The 12,521-nt window shown below is 47.0% G+C and overlaps 1 protein-coding gene across 2 annotated transcripts in view; it reads right to left on the bottom strand.

The window, feature by feature from the left end:
- Positions 1-12,230, bottom strand: part of POC1A (POC1 centriolar protein A) — a 74,303-nt gene extending 62,073 nt beyond the window's left edge. Inside the window, exons 1-5 of one of the 2 annotated variants that reach the window (XM_061128454.1) lie at positions 11,904-12,230; positions 4,167-4,322; positions 3,010-3,181; positions 2,457-2,636; positions 962-1,069 (exon numbers count right to left, since the gene is read on the bottom strand). In XM_061128454.1, the coding sequence (XP_060984437.1) occupies positions 962-1,069; positions 2,457-2,636; positions 3,010-3,170 (449 nt within the window). In that variant the 5' untranslated portion in view covers positions 3,171-3,181; positions 4,167-4,322; positions 11,904-12,230. The remainder of the gene's footprint in view (positions 1-961; positions 1,070-2,456; positions 2,637-3,009; positions 3,182-4,166; positions 4,323-11,903) is intronic. The other variant, XM_061128453.1, reaches the window with a different exon arrangement.
- Positions 12,231-12,521: the final 291 nt, after the last annotated feature.

Genomic DNA, 12,521 nt, shown 5'->3' with positions numbered 1-12,521 from the left:
TGTCCAGCACTTTCCCATGCCCGCACATCTGCTCATGCCATTCCCTCAGTGCAGAACACCTCCCTGCTGCCCTGTGTCTTTACCGGGCGGGCAAGCGAAGGCAGAAAGGAGAGAGAGGGTGAGGAAAGAGCTAGGAGTGACCTGAGGGGGACTTCCAGAAGCAAGTCTCAGCACAAACCTCTAAATTCGAGCAGAGACACTGCTCTTCAGACCAAAGGTCAGCCAGCTGCTTGCAGGCTTTCAGTCAGAGCCGGTGCCCCGACCTGAGCCAGAGGCCGGGCAGGCCCTGACATCTGAGGCCCAGATGAGAGGGGCCAGCAGGTTCCAAATCCTCTGCTCACCTATTCCTAGGAGACAAGCTTAGGGCCCTCAACAGACTCATATGTGACACCCAAGATGGTACTGTGGCCTCAGGAGGGGCCCTGACGTGGGGGTCTCAGCCTACTGGGGGCAGAAGCTGGGGTTCATTCAGGGACCCAGATCAGATGAGTCCCTGCTCAAACAGAGGCTCCTCTCTCAGTGATACCACACAATACAAACAGCCACCATCTGCCACAAGAACCTGAATAGCCTTTCATTTATAAAGTCGTCACCGAGAAGAACATACTAACATCCTTTTGGGGGTCTGGGTTCAACCTCTTCAGACAGACGTGTCACAATTCTGAGAACTAGAAAATGAAGGGAAGAGAGAGCCCCAAGAGTTTCATGCCTTGAGGTTAAGCCTCTTATTGTTCATGGGGATGGGAATGAGGCAGAACCTTTCTCTCTCTCTCTCTCTCACACACACACACACACACACACACACACACACACACACACGAAAAGATGCAGAGCCAGGGAGCAACAGAGACATGGCTGTGGGCCCCAAATGCCACCACCGGAGGTCCCTAAGGCCTTTTCATGCCCTAGTCTGTGCTGTTCCCCAGGGCCTACAGGTGGTGGAGAGGATCTAGGAACTTACCCGCCATGCTCACAGTACGAATGGACACACTCCCGGCTGGTCTTGTCCCACAGTTTGACAGTTTTGTCATCACTGGCAGATACGATGAGCCGCCCATCCGGGGAGAACCTGAACCAGGGTGACAGGAGACACACCACCAATCAAAAGACATCACAGGCGCCACACACCACCTTCCAGTCACTCTTCTTGAGCTGCCCAGCACAGGAATGCACTGGGGCCACACACCCTGCTCTGACCCTGAGTGATCCAGGGCAAATGCTCTTTTCTCTGCAAGATGGGCCAGAAGGGTGCCCACCTTCTGGTGAGCAGGTAAGACGTCACCCCCAAGGGGGGTGACCAACACTGCACATGGCAACATGTATGCTGACTCTGGTGTTGTAGCATCAAAGTGGCCCAAAGCTCACTATGGACATCGTTATCCTGTCCCCAGATGCCCTGAGTCCATATGTTACTCTGAGAACGGGTCAGCAAAATCAGATGCCAACCAAAAAGGATTGAGGTTCTGGAGATCCACCACCAAAGGCCTGGTATGAGTTCAACACTCAATTGCTGGCCAGGCTCCTCCTACTCTTAGGAGCTCAACAGTGAGGGCCTCTCACAACAGCCAGGGACCTCCCAGGACAGAGAACCGAGTGCCCTAGAGAACAAGCAACTTCATGGGGTCCCCAGAAGAGCACAGGTCAACAGTCCCAATCTCTGACTCCCACGGTTTCCTGGTGTCCCCAGACACCCCAACCTCTTCCTCTGGAGCACAGAGATTTGATACGTGAGATCTGTTGAAATAAACAGAATAAACCAGAAGTAGGCATAGCTGTGTCTGTAGTTTTTAGGCCTTGAAAAGTACTTTCATAACCTGGCCCCACCCCCACAATACTGGCCCCCGTACCAAAAGGAAAACCAACTTCCAGACCAACCCCATCAGAAGCCTGGGCCCCCATCAGGCAGCTCTGGAGCAAAACCCACCTCTGAGGAGAAAAGCATCCAAGAGCTAAGGAGGCAAGCCTCAGTGCCAGGGACCCAGCTTCTAAGCCCAGCTCTGCCACTTACTCTCTGTGTTGAAGTGCAAGATACTGCACTGCTCTGAACCTCAGGTTCCTCATCTGCAAAACGGCAACGAAGCCACCAACTTGCAAGACTGCCATGAGGAGTTAGAAGAAAATGTCTAGAGATGGTATGACGTTACCTTGTTGTTGTTGCTATTGCTAATAAGTGGCCCCTGATGACCCACTTTGGGCTGCGTCAGCACAGATGTCGGGGGTCGATTGTGGCCAGCAACTGGCTAACTTATCCCTCATGCATTAGCTCGGTGAAACTTTGACAGCCTACAATGTGAGAACTATTAATGTTCTTATTCACAGATAAGGATGTTGAGGCTCGGGAAAAGTAAAGAGTGGCTAAGTAACTTGTTCAAGGTCAGGATGGTGGCACCTGGCATCTTTTCTGTACCCCAACCCCTGGGGTCTCTCCAACAATCTCCAGGTAGGACTATACTCACTTGGCACAGCGGACCCAGTTGATATGCTGGCTCAGGGAGAACAGGAACTTCTGGCGGTGAGCTGACCACACCTTGACTGTCTTGTCGTCGGAGGCTGTCACGAAGGACTGGCCATCGCTGCAGAAATGGACACTCCTCACTGTGGCCGTGTGTGCACGAAACACAGTTGACTCGCCTTTGCTGCAAGGATGGGTATCCAGAGTCAGGAAATCCATAAACCCATTAAGGGCACATCAAAGCTCTCCCCACTCCTCAGGACCCTCCCAAAGTCAATCCAGGCCTGAGTACCCCAGTCCCCAAAAAGGGAAGCAACAGCCTCCCCCACAGGAGCAGAACCCCTGCCCACCACACCCACGTGCAAGCAGCATCAGGTGGGATCCTCCCAGGATGGCTGGGGTCAGCCCAGACTCTCCCTGCTGACCCTGAGGGGAGGGCCCTGACTGAAGCCCCAGCTTCTAACGGCACCCCCTCAGAAGTGAGGCAGACGTCCTACTGTGACCAGTCCAGCACCAGGGCCAAGACTCAGACAAGCCCCTTCACATCTTTAACTCACACGTTGGGTACCCATATGCGGACAGTCTTGTCACGGGAGCCAGAAGCAAGCAGGTGTCCCGAAGGGGAAAAGTTCACACAGGTTACGGCGTCCTTGTGGCCAGCAAATCGGTAGGCACGTGACTGGGGCTTCATGTGCCACACCATAAGGCACGAGTCCATGGAGCCACTGGCTGAGGAGAGAGCAGACACATGACCCTCAGCTCGAGCAGGCTGGAGCCTCCACCAGGAGCTGGGGCAGGGTGGGCAGCAGGGAAACTCGGTGTCACAGCCAGCTCCATCTTCCCCGTCTTCACAGTCACACCTCCAGTGACTGCTGAGCGGGGGTGTGGAGAGCCTATGTATGGCCTGTTGACTCTCCAGGCAGCAGGTCCACACAGGAACCAGCCCAGGAGAAGCCCATCACAAGCCAGCCCTGGGCTGCAAAGGTCCCAGGTCTCCCCAGAGACACACTCTGAGGCTCTAGAGAGCAAGTCCTCCTAAAACTGGAGAGCCAGCTCAACCCAGTGGGCTCATTACCGTTAAGAGGATCCATCAGAAGGGCCCCGAAACAGACCCCAAATGACTCTGGTTCCCTTTTAACCTCCAGTGTATCATGAAACCAGGAGTCTCCGGTAGGAGACCTTGACGATGGCATGAAAGGGGAAGCTCATCCATAGAAACAAGAAAACTGCAGCCATGACAGCCATGTATGAACCCTCAAGTGGCCAAGAAGGGGGCACTCAGCTGCAGCATAAGGGCAGAGTGGGGAAGGGCATACCTGGCTCTGCTCCACAGCTTTCTCACTGGTGGGCATCTTCAATAAGAAGGCGTGCCCATGGCACTGTGGACAGCAGAATCAGTAACGACCCAAGGGAAATGCTATTGTTTAGGGCCATTCTGAGGCCAGACCTCAGAGGTAGATGGGATGTGGAGGGAAAAGCCCAGAACTAGGTCCTACTCTCAAAGGCTTTATGATCTTAGCAAGGTCCCCAACCTCTCTGAGCCTCACACTCCATGTGCAGAAGGGAACTCATAAAGCCTAGTGCCCAGAGCACTGGCTGGCTGAAGCAGGCTACAGGTCTAGAGAAAGCACCTGAGTTATTGTGCCCTGCTCCCCCCGTGCCACACCTCCCAGGTAGAAACTCGACCTTCTCAGTCCAAGATGTCTCCTCTTACCCAGCTGCTTTGTGTTGAGACTGAAGTCCACAGAAGTGACTGCATCTCGATGGCCTTTAAAATGCCTCTCCAGCGAGGGGTCCTCCTGAGGGAGAGCCAGGGTCAAATGTGTGAAGCCTGGATGAGGAAGGGGCTTCCCTAGGTCCAAGACACTTCCTAGAACAACCAGGAGGGTTTAAAAATGCTCAAGGTATGATCCCTTAGATAGGAAAATTCTAAGGAATCACTAAAAGACTATTATAATGAACAAGTTCAGCAAGGTTACAGGATACAAAATAGACAAAAATCAAGTTTATCAACAATGAACACTGTGAAAAATAAAAGTATGAAAACAATTCCATTTATGATACATAAAGAAAAAACTTAGGAATAACTTAACAAAAGATGTGCAAAACACAGTGAGAACTAAAAAAAACCACTGAAAAAAGTAGGAGGAGACCTAGATAAGAGGTTCCAGTTCAAGACAGAGTAAAAGTCTGTGTGCTCATCTCCTCCTGCAGGAACACCAAAATCACAACTAGCTGTTGAACAATCATCGACAGGAGGATGCTGGAACCTACCAGAAAAGGTATCCCACATTCAGAGACAAAGAAGCCAAGACGAGACAGTTGGAGGGGCACAATCACAATAAAATCAAATCCCATACTCCTTGGGCAGGTGACACACAAACTGGAGAACAGTAATACCAGAGAAGTTTTCCCACTGTTGTGAACCCCACATCAGGCGTCCCACCTGGGGATCCCACAAAGGGACTGGGAATCCCCAAGGAATCTGACCTTGAAGGCCAGTGGGATTTTACTACAAGACTTACACAGGACTGGGGCAAATAGAGACTCCAGTCTTGGAGGTCACAAACAAAACAAAATAAAACCAAGACTCAGAAAAGGAGCAATGACACCACAGGAGACTGAACCAAAACTATCTGCTAGTGTTGGAGGGCCTCAGGAGGAGCACACCACAGGGACTGGGGCACTGGAAGCAGCAGTCTGGGAAGGTTCCCCTTGGGGTAAAGCCTCTTGGACGTCACCATTAACTTGATTATAGACCCCAATGCTGGGTCCCCTCAGGCCAAACATCCAACAGGGAAGGAGCACAACCCCACCCATCAGCAGGTAATAGGATTACAAAGCTTTACGGAGCAAGGTCCTGCCCACCAAAGCAAGACCCAGTTTCTCCCATCACCAGTCCCTCCCATCAGGAAGCTTACGCAAGCCTCTTAGCCTCCACCATTAGAGGGCAGACAGAAGCAAGAAGAAGCACAGTCCCACAGTAACTAAAACAAAACCCACATTACAGAAAGTTAATCATGATGAAAAAGCAGAAAGGTAGGTCCCAGGTGAAGGGACAAGACAAAACCCCAGAAAAAAAAACTAAATGCAGGGGAGACAGGCAACCTTACAGAAAAAGAAATCAGAATAATGACAGTAAAGATGATTCAGGATCTCAGGAAAAGAATGGAGGCAAAGATTAAGAAGATCCAAGAAATGTTTGCCAAAGAAATAGAAGAACTAAAGGACAGAGATGCATAATACACTGGAAGGAATTAATTGCAGAATAAATGAGGCAGAAGAACCGATAAATGATCTGAGGACAGAATGGTGGAAATCACTGCCACAGAACACAATACAGAAACAAGAATGAAAAGAAAGGCAACCTAAGGGACCTCTGGGACAACATTAAATGCACAAACATTTGCATTATAGGAATCCCAGAAGGAGAAGAGAGAAAGGACCTGAAAATCATTTGAAGAGAGATTATCTGAAGACTCTCCTAACATGGCAAAGGAAATAGTCAATCAAGTCTAGGAAGCACAGAGAGTCCCAGGCAGGAGAAACCCAAGGAGGAACACACCAAGACACATAGTAATCAAATGCACCAACCAAAAGACACAGACTGGCTGGGTGGATGAAAACAAGGGTATGTATGCACTTCCATTTACCACATCACTCTGCTTGACCAACACCCCCGCCACAAACTAAGTAATTATTTTATATTGTTTGTTAACTTAATCATGTTCCCATATGGCTTGCAACTGTAATTATCATTTGTTTTTGTCGGGCTATTGATGGTGAAAACTCATAAACATCTTTCACTAATATGATTATGTAATGCTTACTCACGTAATACCATTGTATCATGACTGGTCAGCAGAAAAATAATAGAACTCTACCACCAAATTAGGATCTAATAGAAAAACCTGTAAAATCCACTTTTTAAAATCCAGATGCATATCAGAATTACTTTGAAATTTTTTGAAAAACACAAATGCTCAGGTAGTGCTTTTTCTCTCCAGAACTCCAGATGTTTCTAATGAGCAGTCATGTTTAAAAATAACTGGATTATATGACCTTGTTTTGTCAGTTTTCATTCCAATTCCAAAGACAGGCAATGCCAAAGAATGTTCAAACTACCACACAATTGCACTCATCTCACATGCTAGCTAAGTAATGCTCCAAATTCTCCAAGACAGGCTTCAACAGTACATGAACCATGAATGTTCAAGCTGCATTTAGAAAAGGCAGAGGAACCAGAGATCAAATTGCCAACATCCACTGGATCATAGAAAAAGCAACAGAATCCCAGGAAAACATCTACTTCTACTTTATTGATTATGTGAAAGACTTTGTGCAGATCACAGCAAACTGTGTTTCAAGAGATGGGAATACCAGACCACCTTACCTACCTGCTGAGAAATCTGTATGCAGGTCAAGAAGGAACAGTTAGAACCGAACATGGAACAACAAACTGGTTCCAAACTGGGAAACGAGTATGTCAAGGCTGTGTACTATCACCCTGCTGATTTAACTGATATGCAGAGTACATCACATGACATGTCAAACTTGATGAAGCACAAGCTGGAATCAAGACTGCAGGAAGAAATATCAATAACTTCAGATACACAGATGACACCACCCTTATGGCAGAAAGTGAAGAAGAACTAAAGAGCCTCTTGATGAAAGTGAAAGAGGAAGTGAAAAAGCTGGCTTAAAGCTCAACATTCAAAAAAACAAAGATCATGTCATCCATTTCCATCACTTCATGGCAAATAGATGGAAAAACAATGGAAACAATGATAGACTATTTTCTTGGGCTCCAAAATCACGGTAGGTGGTGACTGCAGCCATGAAATTAAAGGACGCTTGCTCCTTCGAAGAAACCTATGACCAACCTAGACAGCATTTTAAAAAGCAGAGACATTACTTTGCTGACAAAAGTCCGTCTAGTCAAAGCTATGGTTTTTCCAGTAGTCATGTATGGATGCGAGAGCTGGGCCATAAAGGAAGCTGAGCACTGAAGAATTGATGCTTTTGAACTGTGGTGTTGGAGAAAACTCTTCAGAGTCCCTTGGACTGCAATGAGATCGAACCAGTCAAGCCTAAAGGAAATCAGTCCTGAATATTCATCGGAAGGACTGAATCTGAAGTTGAAATTCAAATACTTTGGTCATCTGATGCAAAGAACTGACTCCTTGGAAAAGACCCTGATAGTGGGAAAGATTGAGGGCAGGAGGAAAAGTGGGTGACACGGGATGAGGTGGTTGGATGGCATCACCAACTTGATGGACATGAGTTTGAGCAAGCTCAGGGAGTTAGTGATGGACAGAGAAGCCTGGTGTGCTGCAGTTCATGGGGTCGCAAAGAGTCGGACACAACTGAACTGAACTATATGATGATCTATTATTTCTATCTGGTTTGTCTCACTTTTCTATTTCATATTCAGTGCTCCCATTTCATTCAGTTTATGTTCTCCAATTTCTCCATCTCTCTTTTTTTTAATGTTCTTTCTGAAGCCTTTATCAAGTACAGTGAAAATCTTTTGTATACATAAATATAAATATATACAAATGCATAATATATATAGAAGAAAATTTATGAATTTTTTCTAGTTTGTTTCACTTATTCTATTTCATATTCAGTGCTTCCATGTCATTTAGTTTATGTTTTCCAATTTTTCCAACTCTTTCATTTTTTGATGTTTTTCTCAAGCCTTTATCAAGTTATCAGGTGTAGTAGAAAAGCTCTTGTATACATATAATAAATAATACACATATATGTTTTAGAAAACTTAGGGATTTTTGCCTAACTAAAAAATTTATGACATTTTGATTCCACTTGTTTGACTTAGTATGAAACGTAATGCAATGTATCTAATTTTTTAAAAAGATATGCAACAAGCAACAAAGGTTTATTGTATAGAACTCTACAGGGAATTATAATCAATATTTTGTAATAACATAATATAAATAATTTCAAAAATAGTATGTGTATGTATAACTGAATCACAAAAAAAAATTCTATTTTTTGAAATTTAGTGATGTTTATCTTTTAGCCAGTTTTTTAAAATGTCCTATGTATGAGATACAAAATTTTAAATATATTTGTGTAGGATGTAAGATTAAGTAGGATGTAAGATTAAATTAGCATAAATAGAAATCTATTATATTTAAATTATTAATGACATCATTCAAGATGCTATTTTTTCTGCCTTGATAAAACAGTCTCAGAGAAATGTTAATATATCTCACAATGATTACATATATTTTTTCTTTTCCCTTTGTTTCTTCGATTTTTGCTTTATGTTTGCTTCTTGTTATTAGGTGTCTAAAGGTTTATGATGTCTATCTTGTTTGTGAATCGTACCTTTCGTCATAAAAAATATTTATCCTTATTTCATTTAAAAATAAATTAATTTTAAAAAAAGATCCAGATAAATGGAAAGACATCCCATGTCCATAGTTTGGATAACTTAATATTAAGGTGAAATACTCAAGTTGATCTAAAGAGAGTCAATAGACTCTCATAAATATCTCAGATGCCTTCTTTTTTGGGGGCAGAAATTCACAAGCTAATCCTAAAATGCATATAAAACATAAAACAGCCAGAATAGACAAAATATTATTTTAAAAAAAAAAAGGACTTCTCTCGTGATCCAGTGGTTAAGAATCTGCCTACCAAAGCAGGGACAGAGGTTCAACCCCTAGTCTGGTAAGATCCTACATCCTGCACAGCAACTAAGTCGATGCACAACTACTGAGCCCATGCACCTAAAGCAACAGGAGAAGCCACCGCAATGAGAAGCCTGTGCAACGCAACTAGAGAGGGGCCCGTGCTCACAGCAACTAGAGAAAGCTCAAGTGCAGCAATAAGACACAGTACAACCCAAAATACGTTAATCAGTTAAATTAATAAAGTTTTTAAAATAAAAATAACGTATACGAAAAGAGGGGTGTTTCCCTAGTGGTCAGCGGTTAAGAGTCCACCCTGCAATGTAGGCAACCCAGGTTTGATCCCTGCTCCGGGAAGATCCCACACTCGGACAAGCAACTAAGCCCATGCACCACAACTACTGATTCTGTATTCTAGAGCCCAGGAACCATAACTCCTGAGCCTACCTGCTGCAACTACTGAAGCTCGTGTGCCCTGGAGCCTGTGCTCCGCAACAAGAGAAGCCCAAGCACCGCAACGAAGAGTAGCCCCCGATCTCAGCAACTAAAGAAAGCCTGCATTCAACAATGAAGATCCAGCACACACAAAAATAAATGTTTAAAAAAAAAAAAAGGAAAAACACTCAGTATAGAAAATAATCTGGTAGTTTCTTAAAAAGTTAAACATAGGACTTCCCTGGTGGTCCAGTGGTTGAGAATCTGCCTACCAATGCAGGGGACATGGGTTTGACCCCAGTCCAGTAAGATTCCACATGCCACAGAGCAAATAAGCCTGTGTCCTACAACCCCTGAGCCAGTGCTCTAGAGCCCTCAAGCCCCAACTACTGAGCACACGTGCTGCAATGAGTGAAGCCCACGCTGTGCTCAGCACCAAACTGAGAAGCCCGCACGAGGAAAGGAAGAATAGCTCTCGCTCACCGCAACTAAAGCCATGAACACCCAGCACAGCGATGAACACCCAGCACAGCCAAAGACAAAAATAAATAATTTTTTAAAAACTTAAACAAAGAATTATCAAATGACCCAGCAACTGTAGGTTAATACCCGTAAGAATTGAAAGCATTCTCACACTAAAGTCTGTACAGAAACATTCACAGCAGTATTAATCATAATAGCACAAAGCGGAAAAACCTACTGTTCATCAACAGATAAATGGATAAACGACATGTGGTACATCCATACAACAGGATATTTATTCAGTCACGAAATGGAAATATGTACAGCTTTGAAAACATTATGCTATAAGTGAAAGACACCAAAGGCCACATTTTGTCTGAGTCCATTTATATGAAGTGTCCAGAATAAAGACAGAAAATAGATTCGTGGCTGACAGGGACTGAAGGGGCCGAAGGGAGGGGATGCAGGGGGAGTGGGGAAGAAGGAGAGCAACTGCTTAATGGGTACAGGTTTCTCTTTGGGGGTAATCAAAATGTTCTGGAAACACAATAATGCTTACACAATACTGTGAGAGTACTAAAAACCACTGAATTTTACACTTCAGAAGGGTGAATTTTATGGTATATGAATAACATCTCATCAAAGTTATTTTTTCAAAGACCCAAGGAGAGAAAACGGGGACTTTCAGCAACTCCCATCTCAAGAATCGGATCCCATACCCTCAATTCCACTGTGGACTAACTAGTAAAACCGAAGGTCAACCCTGAACAAGCCCCTGAGGCTTTACCATCACCTCCACTCCACCCAGCATCACAGAAGCTGTAGATTAGGAAGACATGGCGATAATATTCCAGAGACTTCTCCATCCAACAGCAATTCAAGTGGGAGAGTTATACCCCAGCCACGCAAAAATCTCTCCCTACCCCAAACATCAGTAACCTCAAAGAAGCATTTTGGGGGGACCAGGGAGCCCAGCAAAACCTCCTCTTGGGGAAAACCCGTCCTTGGTGCACAGCAAGGACTCCAAAGAGTTGTTAACCAGAACAAAGGTTCCCGTCCCCCATGCCCCGCTCCACCCCCAACACACCTGCCTTTCACCTAGAGAGGGAACGGCAGCTGGGGGAGGGCGGGGAACGGAGCAGAAACGGCTCCACCTGAGCTGTTTAGAAAGAACACGGGTAAAACACTACCCCCACGAGGGCACGGTCAGATTTGCCCCGAGCCAGCGGACCCCTGAAATCTCCCAGCACCCTCTCTTCCAATGCCACAGGCTTGCTGGTTTCTCATTTCCCCCCAAAACGGTTTATATACTGGGGGGGGGGACACCATTAAGGGTCAAAAGGCCTGCTTCCCAGGCTGCGCCCTCGGCTCACGTGCCCAGACACCTAAGAAAGCCAACAAGCCACCACTCAGCGTCACTGACTTTCCCAACCCAGCCAGAGAGTACCCTGGCAGGCCTCTGGAAGGAACTGGGGCTGAGAGAGGGCAGTCCGTCACACTGCCGCAGGCGTCCCGGGGGCCGAGCTGTTCCCACACAGGGAATAGGTACACTCTCAACAAGCCCCCCATTCAGCCACCACTGCTCAGGGAAACGGAGACTGAAACTAGAGAGGCCCGGCACTGACCCCAAGTCACACCTCCAGTCAGGCCGTACTAGTGTCTGCCCAGCTAGGAAGCAAAACCCGAGCGCAGAGTCTACTGGTTTGTTAGCCCCGGCAGCGCGAACAGGGCCTGGCTCGCAAAAGGCGTTCACCAGGTGGCCGAACTCAGCACCGCCTGCACCGACCGAAAACTAGGGCCAGAGAGGACCGGCTCGGAACCCCGCGTCCGGCTAGGCGCCCACTGTCCCCGCAGAGAGACTAAAGCCCCGGCGGCCGCCGCTGACAGAAACTTACCGGGCAGGGCGCGGTCATGGCAGGGCCGGGGGCGCCCAAGGCGCCTGAGGAGCGTGAAGGAGCGGCGGCTGCCGTTGCGGCGCGTTCAGTTTCCGCGCCCCCAACCGCCGCCAATAGCAACGCGGGTCTCTTCACCTCGCCCCGCCCACCGCGGTTAAAGGAGACGCGACTCCTCGGGCTTTTGCCCGTCGACCCGAAGGAAAGTTGTAGGGCTGGGTCCACGGTCTCTGCGTCTAGCGCCACCTGGCCAGGCAACCTACGGAAGGCGCCGCCAAATGCCTCTGTCCACCGTCACACATTCCCCCTGAGAAATTAAAAATTTCAGGAATAAAGGGTTCCCCCACCGACCCGTAGCCAGGCTAAAAAGACCATGAACAGAGCCTTCTGGGATTGCAGTTCCTAAACGGTCCTCATCCTGTGTCTGGAGGGTACCAGGACTACATTTCCCAAGATGCCACGAGGGTGGGGCCGGGATTAACCACCCAAAGCCAACGCTTTAAGGATCCCGGAAGTAGAGGGTGTGGCTCGATGTGCTTGTGTTCTCTAAAAGCGCTCGCGAGGCCGGCTTTTTTCTCAGTACCCCATTCAGAGCCAATTATTCGCCCTTCAGGAATTCTT

Source organism: Dama dama, chromosome 24 (genome assembly GCF_033118175.1).
Source record: "Dama dama isolate Ldn47 chromosome 24, ASM3311817v1, whole genome shotgun sequence".
Lineage (NCBI taxonomy): Eukaryota > Metazoa > Chordata > Mammalia > Artiodactyla > Cervidae > Dama > Dama dama.
Note: the sequence above shows the minus strand (reverse complement) of the source record. Positions and strands in the feature narration are given on the sequence as shown.